Here is a 23,852-nt window from a genome sequence, read left to right as displayed (position 1 = left end):
CCAGAACAAGATGAAGCTCTGCAACAGGTCAGGCTGCTGTACAAGCTGCTCTGCCACTTAGGCCATGTGATTCAGCTGATACAATGGTGCAGGAAGTATCAGGAACAAATAGAAATGCTGTCTACAGCCTTTAGCAATCCCCTGTAAGAAAGTCACAGCACAAACCCTTAGAATTTTGAAACAAAATTCTGCCATTCTCTATAGATAACTACTCTCCTTTTGGAAAATGGTTTTTGGCCTGCTACTGGGCTTTAGTAGAGACCAAATGCTTAACCATGGGCCATCAAGTTACCATGAGACCTGAATTGCCTCTCATGAGGTGGGTATTGTCTGATTCACTAAGCTATAAAATTGGGCATGCACACAAGTACTCCATCATAAAATAGTATCTGCGAGATTGGGTTTCAGTAGGCCCTGAAGGCACAAGTAAGTTGTATGAGGAAGTGACCCAAATGTCTATGGCCTCTACTCCTCCCAGATTACTTTCTGGTCACTTTCCCAGACCATAGCTATGGCCTTTTGAGGAGTTTCTAATAATCAGCTGACTGAGGAAGAGAAAACTTGGGCCTGGTTTACAGAAAGTACTGTACAATATACAGGTACCATCCAAAAATGGACAGCTATAGCTTTTTGGACACCTTTGAAGGACAGTTAATCCCAGTAGGTCTAACTTTAAGCAGTTCACCTGCGTATTCATTTTTCTTGGAAGGAGAAATGGTCAAAGGTGTATTTGTATACTGATTCATGGACTATTGCCAATGGTTTGTCTGATGGTCAGGGACTTGGAAAGAACATGATTAGAGAATTGGTGACAAAGAGGTCTAGGGGAGAGGTGTGTGGATAGACGTTTCTGAGTAGGAAAACACAAACATGAAGATATTTGCATTCCCTGTGAATGCTCACCAGAGGAATATCTTAATCACATGGATAAGATGACCCATTTGGGTTACCTTTTGACATACTTTCCCAGCCACTCCTGCCATTGCCCACTGGGCTCATGAACAAAGTGGCCATGGTGGTAGGGATAGAGGTTACATATGGGCTCAGCAACGTGGATGTCTACTTACCAAGGCCAGCCTGGCTACAGCCATTGCTGAGTGCCAGAAGCAGAGACCAACTCATTTCCCAATGTGGCTACATTTCCTGAGATGATTAGCCTGCTACCTGGTTGCAAGTTGATTACATTGGACTACTTCTGTCATGGATGGGGCAACATTTTGTTCTAACTAGAATAGACACATACTCTGGATATGAGTGTTGTCGTTTTTTCCTGCACACAATGTTTCTGCAACTGCTTCCATAGCTGCTTAGAGAATGCCTTATCTACCACCATAGTTTACCATACAGCATTGCTTCTGATCAAGGAGTCCCACTTCATGGCAAATGAAATGTAAGAATGGGCACATGCTCATGGAATTCACTGGTCTTACTATGTTCACCGTCATCCTGAAGCAGCTAAATTGATAGAATGGTGGAATGGCCTTTTGAAGACTCAATTACAGTGCCAACTGGGTGGTAATAGTTTGCAGGGTTGGATCAATGTTCTCCAGGATGCTGTGTATGCTCAAAACCAACATCCACTGTATGGTGCTGTTTCTCCCATAGCCAGGATTCATGGGTCCAGAAAGAAGGGGTGGAAATTCAAGGTGCACCACTCACTTTACCTCTAGTGATCTATTAGAAATATGTTTGATTCTTGTCCCTGAAGCCTTATGCTCTCCTAGTTCCAAAAGGAAGAGACAGGTAGTCTGTCCAGAAGGAGACAGAGCCATGATTCTTTTTAATTGGAAGGTAAGATTGCCACACAGCCACTTTGGTCTCCTCCTGCCTCTGAATCAATAGGCAAAGAATGGAATTATTGTACTAGCTGGGGTGACTGACCCTGATTATCAAGGGGAAATAGGACTGCTACTATACAATAGAGGTAAAGAGGAGTTTGCCTGGAATATAGGAGATCCCCTAGGGCATCTTTTAGTACCACCATACCCTGTGGTTAAAGTCAATGGCAAACTGTAGCATCCCAATCCAGACAGGATGACTAATGGCCCAGAACCTTCAGGAATGAAGATTTGGGTCACCCTACCAGGCAAAGAACCATAGCCATCTGAGGTGCTTGCTGAGGGTAAAGGGAATATGGAATGGGTAGCAGGGGAAGGTAGTTTAAATATGAGCTACAACCATATGACCAGTTTCAGAAATAAGGACAATAATGGTTATGAATATTTCTTCCTTGTTTTGTTATGAATATATTTGCATATATGAAGCAAATATCTTTGTTTTCTCTTCTATTTTATCCCTTTATCATATTACATGAGTTGTATTAATTACATGTTGCAGGATTTAAGTTATAGGGGATAAAGTTTAAGAGTGAATATTAACCAAAGGTATGTATCCTATTCTGGCGAAAGTTAGTGCATTTCTGGTTGTATACAGGATAGTTGAGTACTGTTAGGCAAAAAAATGTCCATTAATGTTTTTGATTAGAGATTAAGTATGGTTTAAGGTGATGTGTATGGGTGCCAAGTTGACAATGTATAGATTGTGCTGGTTGAGTTCATGTATCAACTTGGCTAGGTCATGGTGTCTAGTTGTTTGGTCAAGCAAACACTAGCCTGATTGTTACTGTGAAGACATTTCATGAATTTAAATCATCAGTAAGTTGATTGTTTTTATGGATGGTTACATCTACATTCAACTGAGGAGATTACTTTCAGCAAAGAGAGACATCTCATGCAATTAGTTGGGGGCCTTTAAAGGAGAAGTGATGATTTCAGCAGTCAGAAGGGAGAATATCCATCCCTACTCCATCTAGCCAGTTTCTCCTAGGGAATTCATCAAATACCTTCACTGGAATTTCTGACTTGTGACCTGTCCTACAGAATTTGGACTTGTTCCTCCTCACAGTTATGTGAGCCAATTCTTATAAAACCTCTCATAATATTTATTATATATGTGTGTGTAAACACACACACACATATCTCCTGTTGATTTTGTTTCCCAAGAGAACTTTTAACAGTTACTGTCCAGATACTCAGTGGGAAATAAGTGTGCACAAGTAGCCTAATATTGACACCCATTCATTTCTTGGCACAACAAGGGCTAGAAACATGGTAGTCATCTCTTCTGGAATGAAATGTTGTGTACCTTCTCAGATTGCACCAAGGAATTTCAGTTGTGAAATTCTTGTACTTTGTCTGCATTAAGGTCCAGACATGTTTTGCATTTGGGTCACTACAGTTCCTTTCTTTGTTGGGTGGTTCTCTGTTTTTGGCCCTCCACCAGCTAGTCATCAATATATTGGGAGACTAGTACTCTATCTGGACCTTTTCAAGGTCACAGACTACCAATTTGTGACAGACATTCAGGAATTTTAAGTAGTCTTGTGGAAGGACATTAAAGTTGCTTACACATTATTCCACATATAGAATAACTGATCCTGTTCAATCGGGTTGTTAGAGTTGCTTAGTGGGGCATTTATGATGCCATTTCCTGTATACCAAGTTCCCTAAGCTTAGGCAATAGCCTCTGTGATAGTCACAATATCATGAACCGCCAGGGCCAAAGTGGGCACTGTGGCCCCATAATCAGTGGTAAGTCTCCTAGCTCCTGAAGTCTTGTACTAAAGCAGACAGGTCAACTGAATGGACAAATAGTATCAATGACAACTTTGGCTTCCTTAAACTTAGCAATGAGGGAAGTTATTACTTTTTCCATAGACAATCAATATTGTTCGGAGAAGATATTTGTGAAGGTTCCCAGTCTCCTACATGCTCTACAACTTGGCCCTGAAACAATTCCCTTGAAAACATGGGGCTCAAGGTGAGGCGGGGGGACTGCTTATGGAGAATTCATCAATACTAATAATGTATCAGTAGCAGGGATCATAACAATGGAAGTTTTTAGGACTCTGAATGGTCCCACCTATAGTGAGATTTGGGTAAAGGGTGCTGGTGGCCCTGGCCTAAGACCCTAAACCAGAGAGCATTAGTGTTTACCTTTCATGCTGGTGCTAGGGATTTGTGAGTTTCACAGTCATCTGGGCACAGGCATCCTGAAGGCCCAAAAAATGAAATTCTCATCCATTTCACATTGAAATTCGACTCTGGCATAGGATGTCCAGTCACCAATGGAGATAGAGCGACCTTGGCCTAAACCTTAATCTTGTTTATGTTTGAAAGCCAGTAAGTCTGGGTGAAAGTTAGTGGTTTTCTCAATCATTTCCAGTTTCACTGAAAGGGGCAGAGGCAGTAGCACTTGTTTTAGTCATAGGGGCCATCACTGTGCAGACCCTCATGGGCACCCATGGCTCAGTACCTGGCCATGAGATCTTTGAAGGGGAGCCCATCAGTGTCCTCCTTCGAGACCCCAGTTTTGAGTAACTGGACCCAGGGATGATCCAAATAAGGGAGTCCTAATACTAATTTCTCTATTGGTAAATCCTCATGTTTTTAGCAGTGGATGCTTTTCCATGCTTTGGAATTTGTCAGTTAAGATCTAGATTGTGTAGCAGAACATCATCTCAACTTTATTAGGAGTTTTTATTGAGCTGAGTAGAGAGCAGGATTGGTAGGATAGAGCTAAGAGATCTGAGTTTGAGTCTCCTTCCTTTTAGACCCAATGGATCACCAGGGTAGGACACAGGGCCAGTACAGGCTATGGAAAGGTGGTCCAAACATGTTTTTAAGTGGAAGGGAACACATTATCGGTGAGACAAATTAGTTGGAATCCAAGAAATCCACAGCTGAGGAAGGAGATCTCATGTGTTCTTGTCCTCTCATCCTCCCACCTTTCTATCTTTGGGCTGAGTGGTATCTGTTGGGTCACTTTCAAGTGGGAGTCTGTGGTGATGCTCCCACAAGGAGCCATTCTCCTTCACTGAACTTAAGAAGCTTGCCACCTAACCTGTCTCTAAGGTTTCTTCTAAAGCTATTCTGAAAATCTCTATTCTTTTCACTAAAAGCACAATTGCAAAAACTTGCTGGCATAATCCCAAAAACTGCTTAGAGCTATCAAGAGTCATTGTGTACAAGTTAACTTTCAATGTCTCTGAAGATGTTTGGTCTCATCACGAGACAACCTGAAGCAGAAGCAAGTAGTTTCTTCCTTAATGTTTTTCATGCCTGTCAGTTGTGTATCTGTTTTCACTTACCTGGCATGCTTGGCTGGGAGCAGGAGACATGGAAGGACCAGTGGTCCCATCAGACCTGAAAAACTCATGTAAACATGTTTCTTCAAGGCTCCAGGTATGGTGGTCTCAGCGGTAGTGTTAGAACAGTGTCTCTGCCATAGTGTCCACTACCCCATAAGGAGGCCTCTGAATGGTTGACCCTGGCTAAGAATGTAGATATGTGGGGGAATACTTGGAAAAGCCTTTGTATTGACAACTGTATTGTATTCAGTTGGGCCTGAAAGAGCTCACAGAGCATATTGGTTAGAAATGGACCCCTTAGTAAATATACTTAAAGTTACATGTACATATACATGCACAGGCATGAATATACATTCATACACATATATGTGCCCCTGTAATATGTATATGTGTGCGTGTATACGCACATGCATCAACGTATTTTAGTAATCATGAGTTCTCACTGACACCTTTTCTCAAGGCTAATCCTTCAGAGCTGATTCCTGCCTTCCCCTTTTCACACGAGTATGTCCTTTCTTCCTCAGTGTGAATCTTGATTTGCAACATCAAAACATTTATTTCTTCAATCCTATAAGGCTTCTAAATTGGTTTAAATATTTCTGATTCATAACACCACAAAAATAAACCTATAAAAAATGTCATGATTTGTTTTTAATCCCACTTCCCAATTCCTTTCAAAGAGTGAGGATATGTGCCTCAAACTACATGCCTGCGTCACTTAGATTAGTGTTTTCTTTCCTCAGGCATATTCATATATTTAGATTTGCTTTCAGTTTTATTGACACCTCTTTCTCTCAATTTAATTTTATTTCTGAATGAGTACAATTTTAAGTTACTTTAAAAAGTAAAAAATGTGAAAAAATTTTCCTAGAGAAGTATAATTCCTTCCCATTCCTTGTGTTCACCAGCCACACACCCCTTTTCCTTATAGGTAACTGAGTGCATTGTTTCGGTTCATATTTCCTCTTGCTCATTTTGTTAAGGTTTGGATATCTCCATGTATTTTTATACCTCCCCCTACCCGCCGCTTTGTGCTGAAAAGGTAGCATACTAGATATCTTTTTATAAGTTTTTTTCTTATTTAAACTTTTCTCTAGGAAATCTTACCATGTTTGTTTCTAGGAATATTTTTCATTCCTTCACAGCTATATGTACGGTTATATATACCATCTTATATATAAGAGTTTATACTAAGTTCCTTAGTTTATACACCTAGTCCTCCATGCTTGGACATTTCATTGGTCATAATATTTTGCAATATATAATGCTGTAATAAGTAAACTTGTATATTTTCATTTTCATTTTGAACTACAAATGTGTATTATCCTAAAGTATAAATAAACTAAGAAAACTACATAACAATGTCAAATATATTTCATGTCTGGGAATATTTATAAAATAATGATATAGCTTCAAAACACACCCATTGAAACTATTCTCACGATGTTCATCTCAGAACTAGCAAATGGGAATTTACTGATAACTTTATGACAATGGGAGAAAATACTTCTGTACACTTATTATAAATTTTAAATCTACAGATTTCATAATATATTTGATTTTCTATTTAGTGTGCTAAATGCATCTCTTTATGTAGCTCATGATGAAGAAACAGATGGAAGCATCATGATTAAGCGAGGAGATTCATTGTCAAAAAACCAAATACAGGAAAAGACACAAAGAACTCCCAGAAGGGCAAAATCCAATGGTAAGCATAATAATTACAGATCTCTTTAAATTATATTAAACTCATCTGAATACCTTTTATTTTGGGGTTATGAATATGTATTTGTGCATATATTTTATGGACACTTTACTTTTTGACCTATAATATTATACCCTAATATAACAGAGAACAAAATCTGAAGCACTGATACCTTTTTGTTGGGATTTCTGTTAAGACTACTTCATGTTTATGGTTCATGTGCTCATTAGCCGTCAAAGTCTAAAAACAAGCCAATAATTGTCACTTAAATGATATGTACTTTCCAGCTGAATCTGGTAGTTTATGGGTTCAAAAAGTCCAATGGGGGCCCCTGATCTGTGGTGTTGTCCTTCTGTCATAGGCTCCAATCAGGGAACGGAAGGGGTGCTGAGAGTATTTGACTCCTTTAACTGTGTAGATGAAGAGATGGCCAAAATCTTGGCAATTGTCTGTTCTGGAATGAAGTGGCATGCAACTTTTCAGGTTATGCCTGGGATTTTTACTTGGCTTCTATATACTTTTAACTTGTCTGTGCTGTTGACCTAGTCAGTGAATTGATGACAACCCCCTTTTAGGCTCCACATGACGGGAAACCCAGCCATGAGTTCCTTGTTTGACAATCCCCCAATCCCTATATTTGAGATAACATTGTTCATTTAACAGACCCATTGATTTCTTCAGGAAGGTACTTGCCATATGCTTTAGGCAAGGTGCCTAATAAGCATTTCTATAAGACTTTCTTTCCTGATCAATCTTTGGTGTCTTTGCTGTTGTCACTTATTCCACCATGGAGAAGTTCTCCATAAAGGTCTGTATTGTGTTACAGAAAAGATTCATCTGACATATGATGAAGTTTAATTGAGCTAGATAACAGCCGGATCAGCTGGATAGAACCTAGAAATCTGAGCCTGATTAATAATCTCATTGTCTACTGTTCTCACTCTCTTTTTGTAAACCTAAGGGTATGAACTGGAAGGCTCACAAGGCCACTTGAGCCTCTGCAAGTGTGTTCCAAACATGTTTTTTAAGTGCAGAGAATGTGTAATGGGCAAGACAAACCAATGGAGCCCAAATAATCCACAACTGAGGTAGAGGATGGTCTCGGGTATCCTCTTCCTCTCATCCTTCTACCTTCTTCCCTCACCTCAGGCAGAGTGTCCACTGTCAGAGCAGTCTCAAGGTCATCACATACTCCAAAAAGTACCAGTCTTCTCTGAGTTTAACAAAATTACATCTTTCGTCCTTGAGACAAACTAGTTGTCTCTAACTTCACTTGAAGAGATTAAAGCAATCCCAAAGGGCCCTACCATCTTTTCATTAAATTCATGAAAAATCTCAATAACTATAATTTCAATAACTCAGTAAGCTGCATCAGAGGCTATTAATTGCCCCTAGGGAACTGCTTAGAGCTGACAATAGGGACACCTTACCTTGCAGGTTCTCTGGCAGTTCTTGTTCTCATCATTGGAAGACCTTAAGCAGCAGCCAGAAATTGCTCTGATAGCAACTATTTTAGAGCCCCTCTTCTTGGTGTATATTTGATCACTGGGTGAGCTGGGTTGGGCTCAGGGACTAAAGAGAAGGGTCAGTGATGCCTCTCAGAACTGAGAAGTTTATATAGTCATCCACCAGCACTCTCCATGAGTGCCATCCTATGGAGTCTGGTAGCAACTTCAGAGACCAAGTACTTCTGAAAACCTTAGACATTTGCAAATGATCAACTAGTTCTCCCAGGGAATGCTGATAGCACCTCCGAAAAGGGTACTGTGGAACCTTCAGGCTTTTTACTTTCAAGATAGGCACTGTCCCTAATTGAACACAGCTCCTGCTGGGTCAATTTGACAGAAAAACACTGCCAGGTTTTGTTGTTGTTCATTTGTGTATTTTTTATTATTATTATTATTAGAGAAGTTGAGGGTTTACACAAAAGTCATACATAAAATACAGGATTCCCATATACCACTTGTGGCAGTTTGATATTATTGATGAATTCCAAAAAGAAACACTGATTATGTTTATAAACTGGCCTGTTTCTCTGGGCATGATTAAATTTTGATTAGGGCTTTGATTGGGCCACGTCAATAGGACATTGAGTTCCATTACGTACAGAGAGAAACAGATATGTAAGGAAAGAGAGAAGACTCCATTAGACATGGCAGAGGCCCTGGGAAGAGAGATGAGCCACTCACCTAATAGGTTATAGCTGGCTTTGTGGAGAGACCAGAGCAGCTGAGCCTGGAGAGAAACTAGCCCTGGGAGAGAGACTATACTTATCCTAGCCTACAGCTAATAATGGAAGAAGCTGGGACCATGGAGCCTTAAGTGGAAGAGGAAGCCTGAACTCTTGCAGACATCGTCACCCATCTTGCTCCAACACGTGGTAACAGACTTTGGTGAGGGAAGTAATTTATGCTTTAGGGCCTGGTAACTATAAGCTTCTACCCCAAATAAATACACTTTATAAAAGCCAACAGATTTCTGACACTTTGCATCAGCACTCCTTTGGTTGACTAATACACCACTATTATTAACACCTTGCACTGGTGTGATACATTTGTTGTAATTGATGATAACACATTTTTATAATTGCTCTATTAGCTATAGTCAATGGTTAACTTAGAGTTCACTATTTGCATTGTGTCTTTCCATGAATATTTTTTTAAAAAATTTAATTCTAGTACCATATATACAACAATAACATTTTCTCTTTTATCCACATTCAGATATATATTTCAGTGCTGTTAATTATATTCAAAATGTTGTGTTACTATCCCCACCATTCCATTACCAAAACATTTCCATTGTTCCAAATAGAAACTCTGTACATTTTAAGCCTTAAAATCCTATTTTCCATCCCTATGCCATCCCCTGGAAACTTATATTCTGGATTCTGACTCTATGAGTTTGCTTACTCTAATTATTCCATGTCAGTAAGATCATACAAATATTTGTCCCGCTCTGTCTAGCTTGTTTCACTCAACATGATGTCTTCAAGGTTCACTGATGTCGATGTCGCTGTATCAAAATTTCATTATTTTACCAGCCAAATGATAGTCCATGGAGTATATATATATACATTTGTTTATCCATTCATCATTCATGGAAACTTGGACTGCTTCCATTGTTTGGCAATTGTGAATAATGCTGCTATGAACATATGTATGCAAATATCTGTTTGTGTCACTGCTTTCAATTTGTTTGGGTATATATCTATAAGTGAAATTGCCAACTCATTTGGTAATTCTATACTTAGTTTCCTGAGGAATTGCTAAACTGTCTACTGTGGTGGCTGTGCCATTTTACCTTCCCATAAGCAATGAATGAGTGTTCTTATTCAATGTTATTACTGTAAAGGCAGATATTTCCTAATTTCCCATGTGATTTCCTCTGAAACCCATTGTTGTTTAAGAGTACATTGTTTAATTTCCACATATTTGTGAATTTTCCATTTCTCCCTATGCTATTGATTTCTAGTTTTGTTACATTGTGGTCAGAGCATATACATTTTATGATATCTGTATTTTTTAAATTATTGACACTTGTCTTGTGACCTAAGATACAGTCTATCCTGGAGAATGATCCATGTGCACTCGAGAAGAATGTGTATTCCGTTTGTTGGACGAAGTGTTCTATATATGTCTGCTAGGTCTAGTTTGTTTAGAGTGCCATTCAAGACTTGCATTTCCTTATTAAATTTCTATCTAGGTGTTCTATTCATTATTGATAGTGGTTTATTAAAATCTCCCACTATAATGTAGAACATTCAATTTCTCCCTGCAAATCTGTCAATATTTGCATCACATATTTTGGGGTTCTGTTCCTAGGTGCATATATATATATATATAGTTATGTTTTCTTGTTGAATTGACCCCTTTATCAATATATAGTAACTATCTTTATGCTTCATTACTGTTTTTCTTTTACTTAGTCTGTTTTTTCTGATATTATCATAGTTACCCTAGCCCTCTTTTGGTAACTATTTGTGTGGTATATTTTTTCCATCCTTTCACTTGTACCTACTTACATCATTGAGAATTTAATCCGTTTACATTTTTAAAATAAAATTTTACTGAAATATATCATTTATACTTGAATATACATAAACAATAAGTGTACAGTAAAAGTTGTGAACTTACAAAACAAACATGCATATCATCATACAGGGCTCCCATACACCAGCCCATCACCAATACCTTGCATTGTTGTGAAACTCTTATTACAAACTATGAAAAGTCATCATCAAAATATTACTAACTTAGCCCATATCTCACATTTGGTGTATTCTTCCCCCAATCCACTAGATTAACACCCTGTATTAGTATTATTTGCTATAGATCATGAGAGAAAATTCTCATATTTATCCTGTTAACTACAGTCCGTCTTACACCACTGGATTCCCTGTGTTATACACCCTTATGCTTTTGTGCAGTCCATCCAAAGTGTACACTCAGTGGCTCTTATTTTCATCACAGAGTTGTGCTGTCATCATCTAAGTCAATTTTAGAACATTTTTATTACTTCAAAAGGAAAAATCTCATACCCCTAATACCTTTCTATAGTTGTCTCTTAGAAATGATTATCTTCTTTGAGATTACTGCAAAATTCTACAATATTACTATTAACTATTTTCTATAAGTTAAATAAGATACATTCCTGTGTATTACCACATTATTAACACTTTATAAAAGAACATTCTTATATTTATACTATTAACCATAATTTTTATCTACCATCAAAATCACTGTTATGCATATTCTAGATTATTTTTTAGTTTCCTTTCACTTGACATTTACTTCCACAGACATCCCCTTTCAGCTATGACTTCACTTATAAACGAGCAGTGTTATGTACACTCACTATAATGTGTTACCATCAACTCTATTCATTTCTACACTTTTACAATAAACCTTATTTGAGATTCCACATACATTGAGTATCGGCTCCCATCCTCAACACACATTCTCTTTCCTATTAACTGTACTCTAAAGTTTATCTCCACAAGTTTATTCAATATATTTAGTTCATATTATTTAGACTATATGTGGCAGTTTGAGATTGTTTATGCATGCCAAGAAGAGAAAGATTATGTTTGTAAACTATCCTCTGGGTATGATGTTCTTTGATTGCATTAAATTCAGCTGAGGTGTCTGATTAGATTACCTGTTAAGATTGGGGCTTTTGATTTGACTGCATCAGTGGATGTGACTCAAGTTGAGTCCCCACCCCCTTACTGGGTCTAAATATAAATGGACTCTCACTCAGATATATACACAGGAAGAGAGAGCTCTGTCATTTTTTATACAGCCATGTAACAGAAAGGAGAAGGCTTGAGTGAAGAGAGAGAAACAGCTGAGACTGAAACAGAAGGCCAGGAAAGAAACAAGTCCTATGCTAGAAGAGAGAGCACTACCAAGATCACTTGAGCATAAAACCTCAAGAGGCTGGGCTCACAGAACTCAAGAGGAAAAGGAAGAACAGAGGACAAGGAGAGACCAAGCAGATACCACCCACCATCTTGCTTCAACACATGGCTTTGGTGAGAGAGCATGTCTTAGGATACCTTGAGCCGAACTTTTTACAGTCTCGGATCGGTAATATTCAGATAAATACTCTTTATAAAAGCCAATAGATTTCTGGTACTTTGCATCAGCACTCTTTAGGCAGACTAATACACCATACAATATATATTCTTTAGTGTCTGGCTTATTTCACTCAACATAATGTCCTCAAGGTTCATCCATTTTGTCACATACGTCTTGATTTCATTTATTCCTACAGCTGAATAGTATCCATTGTATGTATATATAACATTTTGTTTAGCCATTTATCAGTTGATAGATACTTGGGCTGGTTCCCTTAGCAATTTTGAATAATGCTGTTATAAACATAGATGTGCAAATGTAAATTCACATCTTTGCTTTCAGTTCTTCTGAATATATTCCTAGAAATGGGATTGCTGGGTCATACGGTAGTTTTATATTCAACTTCTTGAGGTACTGCCAAACTGTCTTCCACAGAGGCTGCACTATTCTACATTCCCTCCAACAGTGAAAGGAGTTTTCCTATTTCTCCATATCCACTCCAGGACTTGTAGTTTTCTGGTTTTTTTAAAAATTATGGGCATTCTGTAAGATATAAAAAGGTATCTCATTGTAGTTTTGATATGCATTACCCTAATAGCTGGTGGTGTTGAACATTTTTTCATATATTGGCCATTTGTATTTCCTCTTTGGAAAAATGTCTATTCAAACTTTTAGCCCATTTTTCAATCGGGTTGCTTGTCTTTTCATCATTGAGTTGTACTGTTTATATTACATGAATATCAAACCCTTATTGGATATGTGGTTTCCAAATATTTTTTCCCATCAAGCAGGTTGCCTTTTTACTTTATGACAACGTCTTTTGAAGACCAACAGTTTTTAATTTTGAGGAAGTCCCGTTTGTCTATTTTTTCTTTCAGTGCTGGAGCTTTGGATATAAGGTTTGAGAAATTACTGCCTACCACAAGATCTTAAAGATGTTTCCCTACATTTTCTTCTAGATGTTTTGTGATTATAGTTTTTAGATTTAGGTCCTTGATCCATTTGGAGCTAATTTTTCTATAAGGTGTGGGATAAAGGTCTTCTTTCTTTCTTTTTGATATGGATATCCATTTCTCAGCACCATTTGTTGAGATGACTATTCTGTCTCAGTTGGGAGGACTTGACAGCCTTGTCAAAAATCATTTGACCATAGGTGTACAGGTCTATTTCTCAGTTCTTGATTCAGTTCCATTGGTCAATCCATCCATCTTTATGCTAATACCATGCTGTTTTTACCACTGCAGCTAAGTAATATGCTTTAAAGTATGGAATTGAGAGCCCTCCAACTTCATTCTTTCTTTTTGTAAGACATTCATAGCTCTTTGGGGTACCTTATTCTTACAAATAAATTTAATAACTGGGTGTAGCAGTTTGGCATTATTTATTAATTCCAAAAAATAGGTATTGGATTATGTTTGTGAACTGGTCTTTTCCTCTGGGCATATTAGATTATATTGGATTCAGAGGTTTACTTGATTAAATTATGAATTAGGGCTTTGACTGGGTCAGGTCAGTAGGGCATTGAGTCCCCGCCCCTCGGTGGGTGGGACTCACAGATAAAAGACATGGCAAAGGACATGGTTGGACTTTACAGCTGGAGCCCAGGAAGTGAACACACAGGAGAAGAATACAGAGGAATAGAGATGGCTCCTTAGACATGGCAGAAGCCCCAGGAAGAGACACAGAGCTGTTCACCTGATAATATAGCTGGTCTTGTGGAGAGAGCACAGCAGCTGAACCCAGAGAGAAATGGAGCCTCGGGAAGAGAGGAACCCGAGAAGCCTGAACCCTCCCAGACATTGGTAGCCATCTTGCCCCAACACTTGGCAATAAACTTTGGTGAGGGAAGTAACTTATGCTTTATGACCTGGTAACTGTAAGCTTCTACCCCAAAATAAATACCTTATAGAAGCCAATAGATTTTTGGTATTTTGCATCAGCACCCCTTTAGCTAACTAATACACTGGGCTTTCCATTTCTTAAAAAAGACTTGAGATTTTTATTGAGATCATATTGAATCTGTAAATCAGTTTGGGTAGAACTTTTTTATTTTTTAGATTTATTTATTTATTTATTTATTTATTTATTTATTTATTTATTTATTTATTTATTTCTCTCCCCTCCCCACCAGTTGTCTGCTCTCTGTGTCCATTCGCTGTGTGTTCTTCTGTGACCACTTCTACCCTTATCAGCGGCACTGGGAATATGTGTTTCTTTTTGTTGCGTCATCTTGTTGTGTCAGCTCTCTGTGTGTGCAGTGCCATTCTTGGGCAGGCTGCATTTTCTTTCATGCTGGGCAGCTCTCCTTGTGCGTGGGGCTCCCCTACGAGGGGATACCCCTGCATGGCAGGGCACTCCTTGCACGCAGCAGCACTGAGTGTGGGCCAGCTCCACATGGGTCAAGAAGGCCCAGGGTTTGAACCATTGACCTCCCATGTGGTAGGCGGACGCCATATCCATTGGGCCAAGTCCGCTTCCCAGAACTGACTATTAATTATATTTAATCTTTCAATCCATGAACATGGAATGTCGTTCCATTTATCTAGGTCTTCTTTGGTTTCCTTTAGCAATCTTTTGTAGTTTTCTGAATACAGTTCCTTTATGTCCTTGGTAACTTTATTCCTAAATTTTTTATTCTTTTACTCACTATTGTAAATGGAAATTTTTTTCTGACTTCCTCCTCAAATTGCCCATCAGTAGTATATAGAAACACTACTGATTTTTGTGTATTAATCTTATATCCTGCCACTTTGCTGAATTTGTCTGTTAGTTCTAGTAGCTTTGTTGTGGATTTTTTGGAAATATATATATATAGGATCACACCATCAGCAAATAGCAAGTTTTACTTCTTCTTTTCCTATTTCGGTGCCTTTTATTGCTTATCTTTCCTAATCCATTTACATTTAAAGTCACTACTGATAATGCAGAATTTTCTTCTGCCATTTTGCTATTTAGTCTTCATAAGTCTTATACCTTTCTTTTCCCTCATTTCTTCCATTAATGCCTGCTTTTGTATTTATTTGATTTTTTTTGTACCATATTGAGTGCCATCTCATTTCTGTTTAGATATATTTTCATCTATTTTCCTTGTTTTAACCATGAGATTAAAATTTAACATCCTAAATACATAACAGTCATATTTGATTTGATACCAACTTGACTTCAATAGCATACACATACAGTTTTCTTATACCCATCTGTCCCCCTACATTTTTTTGGTACTAGTTATGAGCTATATCTTTGTATATTGTGTGACAAAAACCATAGATTTATCATTACCTTTTATACATTTGAATTTTAGCACCTGTAGGAAATAAGAAGTGGCATTACATATCACACAATACAATATGATAGTACTGGCATTTATAATTATCCAAATGGTTATCTTTCCCAGAAGTCTTTATTTCATTACATGTCTTTGAACCACTGTCCAGTGTCTTTTCCCCTCAATCTGAAGAACTTCCTTAAGCATTGTTTTTCAGGCAATATGTGATGGGATTCATTTATCTTCAAGGTTGTTCTGTTTAGTGGTCTTTGAACTCCCTGAATATGCATATTCATGTCTTTTGCTAAATTGGGGCATTTTTCTATCATTATTTCTTTGACTATTTCTCTGCCCCTTTCTCTTTCTTCTCCATCTGGCACTCTCATGTTACATATATTTGTATGCTTAATGGTGTCCCAGAGGCCATTTAGGCTATTTTTACTTTTTATAATAATTTTTTCTTTTGCTCCTCCAACTGACTCATTTCAGTTGTCTTGTCTTCAAGTTTGCTGATTCTTCCTTCTGCCAGCTCCAATCTTTTGTTGAAACCCTCCTGACAATTTTTCACTTCAGTATTATGGTCTTTACCTCCAGTAATTTTATTTGTTTCCTTTTTAAAATTTCTGTCTCTTTATTGAGATTCTTGTATTGTTCAGTAATTGTTTTCCTGATATCCTTTAGTTCTTTCTCTGTATTTTCCTTCATCTCCTTGAGCAGTTTATTTTTAAAGATTTATTTATTTTATCTTTATCCCACCAACCCCAGATGGTTCTCTTTGTCTGCTCATTGTTTGCTTGCCTTTCCGGGAGCACTGGGAACCAAACTGGGGACCTCCCACATGGGAGGTGACTGCCCAATGGACTGAGCCACACCTGCTCCCCCTGGGCTGTGGCATCTGCTGGCCTTTAAGTGTCTGCTCATTTTGCAGGGTTTGGCATGTTGTGGCAGGGTGTGGTGTCTAGCTCTTGTTGTGGTGGGTGCAATGTCTAGCTCTTGTTGTGGCAGGTGCAGTGTCTAGCTCTCATTGTGGCAGGTATGGGTGTCCTTGAGCAGTTTTAAGATCATTTTGAAAAATCTTTTTCTGGTATATCCAGTCTGGTCTTCTTCATTGGTGTTTTCTGGATTTTTATCCTCTTCCTTTGGATGGACTATCATTTCCTGTTTCTTTGTTTTGTACTCTTTTTTTGTCCACTAAACATATTAATATTTTAAAATTATAATTCTGAGAGTTATTCCCTGAAATGTCTATTTTTGAATTTGTGTTTGGCTAGTGATATGACAGAGACTTTCTTGTGTGTTACACCTCCTATCAGGAAGGTCCGCCCAAGGTGAATGCAAAATGCGTGGTCCTCCCATGTTATCTGGGCTTGTGTATTTTCCTTGGTTTATGCTTGCTAATTGCTTAGGAGTTCCCCTATTTACAGCTGTTTGAATGCTTCCTCTACTTCCTAGGAAAAAGACCTTCTCCCTCTCCTGGGTGCTCCACTGTCAGATTTAAAGTAGGTAAGACTTTGCCCCAGGCCACCCACCTCAGTTATTTCTTACACTGCTTTTGTTGTTTCAAGCCTGGATGGCATGCTGGGAAGGGGTTTCCCAAGTCAATATTTCCCAACCTGCACAAGGCCAGGGACCACAAGGAGAGTGCAGACTGCCTCCAAATTGCCCTAGAGAAAGGATGAGGGAGGGGCCAGGATGGGTACCATAGCAACCAAGCTGTACTTTTTTCCCCTCTCTCTCTCTTTATCTTTTTTTAAATGTTACATTCAAAAAATATGAGAGGTCCCCACATACCCTCACCCTTCTGCCTCCCCTTTTCTTGATCTGCCTAGCAAATGTTGCTCTTCAGCTGTGCCCTGCAGCTCATCTTTAAGTCTCCTCTGCTGCCTTTTCCTAGGGAGGGAGGATTAGAATAATGACTTTCATCAGAGTTGGGTCCCCAGGGATCTGAAGTTGCCAGTCAAAAGCCTTGATCTGCCCATGTCTACCTCAGATCCTGGGGAAGTGGATTTTTACTTCCCTTCTGGCACCAGCAAGCCACCCCAGGGTCTGGACCTGCTGGAAGAGTGGATGATGAATGCTAGTAACTGCTATGTAGATAGAACAATTTACTGATATTTACTATAATTTCCCAGCCTCTTCCTCCTTCTCTTCTCTGGATGCTATATGAATGTTCTTTTGGAATTTGGGGTTTCTAAATATTTGGTTCAGACATTTCCTACCTGTTTAACAGTTCTGGTGAAGGGATTGATTCTTAGTGCTACCTATTCCACCACCCTCCCACAGTTCTTTATTCCTCAATCCAATGCCAGGTTTTGAGTTGGCTAATTAAGACAATGAGCCAATTGGCAAATATGTTAGTCAGGGTTCTCCAGGGAATCAGAACTGGCAAGGTATGTGTGTATATATATGTATATATTAAGAGATTTGTTATATGAAACCATGGTGGGTGTATTTGTCAGCCAAAGGGGTGCTGATACAAAATACCAGAAATTTGTTGGGCTTTATAAAGGATATTTATTTGGGGTAGAAGTTTGTAGTTACCAGGCCATAAAATGTAAGTTACTTCCCTCACCACAGTCTGTTGCTACATGTTGGAGCAAGATGGCTGCCAATATCTGCAAGGATCCAGCCATCTTCTTCCTCTTAAGGCTCCATGGTCTCAGCTTCTTCCAATATCAGCTGTAGACTGGGATAAGTCTCATTTCTCTCTCCTGGGGCTCATTTCTCTCTAGGATCAGCTTCTCTGTATGCTCCATAAGGTCAGTTGTAGACTCTCAGGCTCTATCTCTTCTCAGGGCCTCTACCATGTCTATGGAGCCATCTCTGTTCCTCTGTGTTCTCCTGTGTGTTTACTTCCTGAGGTTCCAGCATCCAAAACTCCAACTAACTCCACTGCCCTGTCCTTTTCTTTGTGAGTCCCCATCCCCTTGGCCCCCAACCTCCTACTGATATGGCCCAGTCAAAGTCTTATTCATTATTTAATCAAGTAAAAGTGAAACCTCTGAATTCGATACAATGTAATATGTCCATAGGAACAGACCAGTTTACAAACATTATCCAATATTTTTGGAATTCATAAATAATGCCAAACTGCTACAGTAAGGATGGGCAAGTCTGAATTCCTTAGGGCAGGCTGCAAGTTAGAAACCCGTGGTTGAATTTCCCCCAGGAGAAGATGGCTGGCTGAAGTAGAGGCAGGGATTCTTTCTGACTCCTGAAATCCTCAGTTTTCACTTTAAGACCTCGAACTAATTGGATGAGTAGACTCCCCTCTTTGCTGAGGGCCGTCACCTTTATGATTGTAGATGCAATCTACTGACTATAGATGTTAATTTATCTACATAATATCCTCTCAGTAACAATCAGGCCAGTGCTTGCTTGACCAAATAATTGGGTACCATAATCTAGCCAAGTTGACACTTTAAATTAAGCATCACAAAAAGTAACAGATAAGGCTTATTTTACTTACCACAATAGTAAAATAGGAGGCTAAATAGGAAAAGTCCTTGCTCCTCCACTGTTCCATTATTCCCACAAAACAGCACGTATGATTGTTACATTTACCGGTAGTGATTGAAGTTGGATCATCACATTCAGGAATCACCAAAGGCACTTCCCTTTTCTATGGACCCAAGCCTAATGCAAGGGAGAGGTCGAAGTGCTGTAAGCGGAAAAGTGCTGAGTCCTGAGTCATTGGACAAAATGTTTTCCAGGACCCACAGATAAAGGTAGTCTCAATAGAGTGTCTTTGCCAAGTCCCCCATTCCCTATAAGAAGACCTCCTAATGGAGGCCATTGGGCTTGGAACCTGTAGGAGCTGGGACAGTGCGGTGGGTGCTGACAGTTTGACTGGGCCTAGACTGCAACACCCTCCAGAGACTGCAATGCGTGCACATTGACATACTTCTAGGCATATGAATAGACATATGCATATACATACATATATCACTTGCACATACAGACACATATATAAAATATATCCATACATACATATACCTGCAGGCATATGCATGTGCATGTATACATGCATATGAACACATGGAGACACAGTTTAGAGTAATGATGAGTTCTCATTGTCAACTTCGATTGTAGTCCAAACCCACAGGGCTTGTTTTTGTCATTTTCCACTGTACATGTATATGTTTTTCTTACACTGAATGAATCCTGACTCTCAACCATACAAATTTGATATCAGTTTGGGCAGAATTGACATCTTAATGGTATTTAATCTTCCAGTCCATGAACATGGAATGTCTTTCCATTTATTTCAGTCTTCTTTGGTTTCTTTTAGTTTTCTGGATACAGGTCCTTTATGTCTTCAGTTAATTTTATTCCTTAATATTTCATTGTTTTAGCCACTATTTTAAATGGAATTTTTTTCTAATTTCTTCCTCAGCTTGCACATCAGTAGTATATAGAAATGCTATTGATTTTTATGTATTAATCTTTGCTGAACTCGTCTATTTCAGTAACCTTTTTGTGGATTTTTCAGGATTTTCTAGGTAAAAGATTATATCATCAGTGAATAGTACAAGTTTTACTTCTTCATTTCCCATTTGGGTGCCTTTTATTTCTTTATCTAGCCTAATTTCTCTAACTAGAACTTCTAGCACAATAGTGAATAAAAATGATGACAGTGGGCATCCTTGTCTTGGTTTTGATCTCAGCAGGAAAGCTTTCAGTTTTTCACCATTGAGTACAATGCTAGCTGTTGGTTTTTCGTATATGCACTTCACCATATTGAGAAAGTTTACTTCTATAGCTATCTTTTGGAGTATTTTTTATCAAGAAAGGGTGCTATATTTTGTCAGATGCCTTTTCTGCATCAATTGAGAGGATCATGTGATTTTTTTTCTTCTTCAGTTTATCAGTGTGGTTTATTACACTAATTGATTTTCTTTTGTTGAACCACCCTCCCATATCTGAGGTAAAACTCACTTAATTGTGGTATATAATTCTTTTAATGTCCTTTTGGGGAATTGCCTATATTTTTGATGTAACATTTATGTCATCTAAAGCATCTTTTAAAAATAAAAATAATTTTTAAAAAATGTATTCTAAGGCTAGTGTCGTTCCTCCCAGCACCTGTTCTACTCTATTTACCAGTCTTTGACTCCCTGCCTCAAACCCTTCCCATGAAGGTAACTAACTACAATGTTTTTTGGTTTGTCTTTCTTTTGGTTCACTTTTTCAAGGCAAGTCTCTTTCCATTTCTCTCTCAATGTATTTTTATTACCCTCTCTTTCTTACCTAAAAGTAGTGACTAGATAGCCTGTTGTTCATTTTTTTAACCTAAATTTACCTCCTGGAAATACCTCCATGTCAGTTTGTAAAAATCATTTTCATTCCTTAGGAGTTTTATATATAGCTGTTTGTACCACATTTGATACTAAAAATAATATTATATTATATCATAGTTTATAGTATATACCTTAGGTTATCCAACCACTCTTCTAAGTCTGAATAATTCTGAATAATTAGGTGGCTTTGAATAATTTGTATTTATAAATAATGATGTAATGATTAAACTTTTGCATATGAATTTTCATTGTTTGGTCTAAGAATATATATTAACCAAAAGTATAACTAAACTAAGAAAATTGGAGACCAAAAAATCTCTATCTGATGACTAGGAACATTTATGAAAAATTATATAGATTCAAAACATCCTGTGAAAGCTATTGTTAACAATTATCATGTCAGATGTAACATTATAGTAACTTGCTTATAAATATATAAAAATGAAAGTGCTGCTGTAAACTTATGATTTGAAATCTAGAGATTTTTCAAAGGATCTGATTTCCTATTAAGTAGATTAAATGCATCCATCTTTTTGTGTAGTTCATGGTGAAGAAACAAATTAAAATCTCATATATGAGCTTCAAGATTCAGTATCAAAGAACCCAATGAAAGTAACTAAACAAAGAACTCTCAGAACGGAAAGCCTCAACAGTATATATAATAATTATAGATATCATTAATTTATTCATTCTAGGATATTTAGTTGCTTTATTAATATGTGCTTGAGCATATATGTTATATGAATTTATAGTTCAACTTATGGTGTGAATAGCCTGAAACACGTGCAGAAGAAAATTAAAGTAATGATACCATTTAGATGGAATTTTTCTTTGTAAGACTTTTTATTGTGATGGGTCATGTGCTTAATATACACCAAAGTCTAAAGATAGGCCAATAGTTGTCTCCTAATGGGTGATGTCCTTCTGTCATAGTCTCTAATTGGTGAAGTGAACTGAGGGTTGCTGAGACCTGTAACTCAAATCATGATTGTGGATTGGTGGAGCAAATGGGATAGGTAGCTTTGGTGATCCATGCATGTCCTCAAAGGCCATTTTAATCTGTAGCATCCTTCTGGTACACACATATGGTTATTATCAGGATACCTAGTGGGGAGTATGAGAAGACCAGAAGTACAACATAGGTATCTATTTCTGGGCCTTCTATTTATGTACTCAGGCACAGAGACCAGACAATTGGCTATCATCTCTTCTGGAATGACATGCTATGTACCTTCTCAGATCATTCCCAGGAGTTCAGATCTGTTCTAGGTCTTTGTATCATTTCTATATTAAGGGTCCAGCTGTATTTTACATGTGGGTTTTGTTTATTTTGGGATGATACTCCTTTTTAGTCCTCTAGGAGGATGTTATCAATATATTAGGCAGCTAGTAGTCCTCCTAGAAAAGGGACTTTTTCAGGTCATGCCTACCAATTGGTGACAGATATTTGGAAAACTTTGGTAGCCTTATGGAAGGACATTGTAGGTGTTTACTTGTTGTTCCACATAAAGGTAGTCTGATCCTGATCGTTTGGATGAGGAGGGATGCTGACTAGGGCATTTGTGATATCATTTGCTGCATACCAATTCCTCTATCTTGGGCAATAGCCTCTGTGACAGTCACAGCATAATGAACCACTAATGCTGAGGCAGGCAATATGGTGTTGAGCCACCTATACTCAATTGTGTGCCTCCTAGTGAGACCTTGAGCATAAGCCAGAGTTGCCAACTGAACAGAGAAATAATCTCATGGACACGTTGGCTTCTAAGCTTAGTAATGAATGAAATTTTTACTTTTTTACATAGACAGTCAATACTGTTTCGTGGAGACCATGGCCCTAGGCACAGATTGTACTTCAGGTTCACAATCTTCCACTAAAATAGCCCTAACTGCAACCATTCCCATAAAAATATGAGGGTTATGGGAAGTATGGTGCTTATAAAAATTCGTCAATGCAAATAATGTATCAGTAGCCAGGACATAACAGTGGAAACCAGAGAGCATCATGTATGTCCCTCTCCTGCTGGTTCTAGGGGTTTGTGGGGATCATGGTTGTCTCTGCACAGGTATCCTGAAGGTGGAAACAATGCAATTCTCTCTCACCTTACATTGAACTCTGACCTTGGCATAGGGTGGGGTGTCCAGTCACCCCTGGGGAATACCTTGGCTTAATCCCTATTTTTCATTTGGAAGCTAAGTCTGGCAAAAGTTGGCAATTATTTCTGAATCATGTCCAGTTTCATAGGTAGTAGCATTTGTTTTAATCATAGGGACCGTGACAGTTTAGACCCTAATGGGCACCCATGGCTCAATACCTGGCCATGAGATATTTGTTCAGGATCCCATCAGTGTCCTCCTATGAGACCCCATCATTTAGTAGCCACACTCAGAGATTCTTCGGGAAGTCCCTGGTCCAGATGGACTGAGTGAGGAGCTCTCTTATCATTTTTGCAACTCTCCCTCTACTGGTAAAATTTTTTGGTCTTGACAGTGGCTTCTTTTTCAATGCTTAGGAATTAGTCAGTTAAGATCTGGATTGTGTAGTGGATTGTCCTAACCTAATTAAGGGGTTTATTGAACTCAATATCAAGCAGGATCAGTAGAACGGAACCTAGAGATATGAGTATGATTAGCAATCTCATCATCTACTCTTCTCATTCCCTCATTGCAAAACCCCTAAAGAGTTGTTAATAGGACTGCTCTAGCTTTTCCAAGTGTGGTACAAACAACTTTTTAAGGAGCAAAGAACTCATTTTGGGTGAGCCAAAACTGTTGTTGCTCCAACAGTACCCAAATCAAAAAGGAAAGTTTCCTCCCACCTTCCTCCCTTACCTCTGGCAGAGTGGCTATT

The 23,852-nt window shown here is 38.3% G+C and overlaps 1 protein-coding gene across 14 annotated transcripts in view; it reads left to right on the top strand.

Annotated features, from left to right (window-relative positions):
* The window catches only part of CCDC7 (coiled-coil domain containing 7), a 568,294-nt gene that overhangs the window by 291,179 nt on the left and 253,263 nt on the right, over positions 1-23,852 (top strand). For all 14 annotated transcript variants that reach the window (XM_058297711.2, XM_058297712.2, XM_058297715.2 and 11 more), the window contains one exon: positions 6,747-6,857. In XM_058297711.2, the coding sequence (XP_058153694.1) occupies positions 6,747-6,857 (111 nt within the window). The remainder of the gene's footprint in view (positions 1-6,746; positions 6,858-23,852) is intronic.

This window comes from Dasypus novemcinctus, chromosome 5 (assembly GCF_030445035.2).
Source record: "Dasypus novemcinctus isolate mDasNov1 chromosome 5, mDasNov1.1.hap2, whole genome shotgun sequence".
In the NCBI taxonomy this organism is placed as follows: domain Eukaryota; kingdom Metazoa; phylum Chordata; class Mammalia; order Cingulata; family Dasypodidae; genus Dasypus; species Dasypus novemcinctus.
Note: the sequence above shows the minus strand (reverse complement) of the source record. Positions and strands in the feature narration are given on the sequence as shown.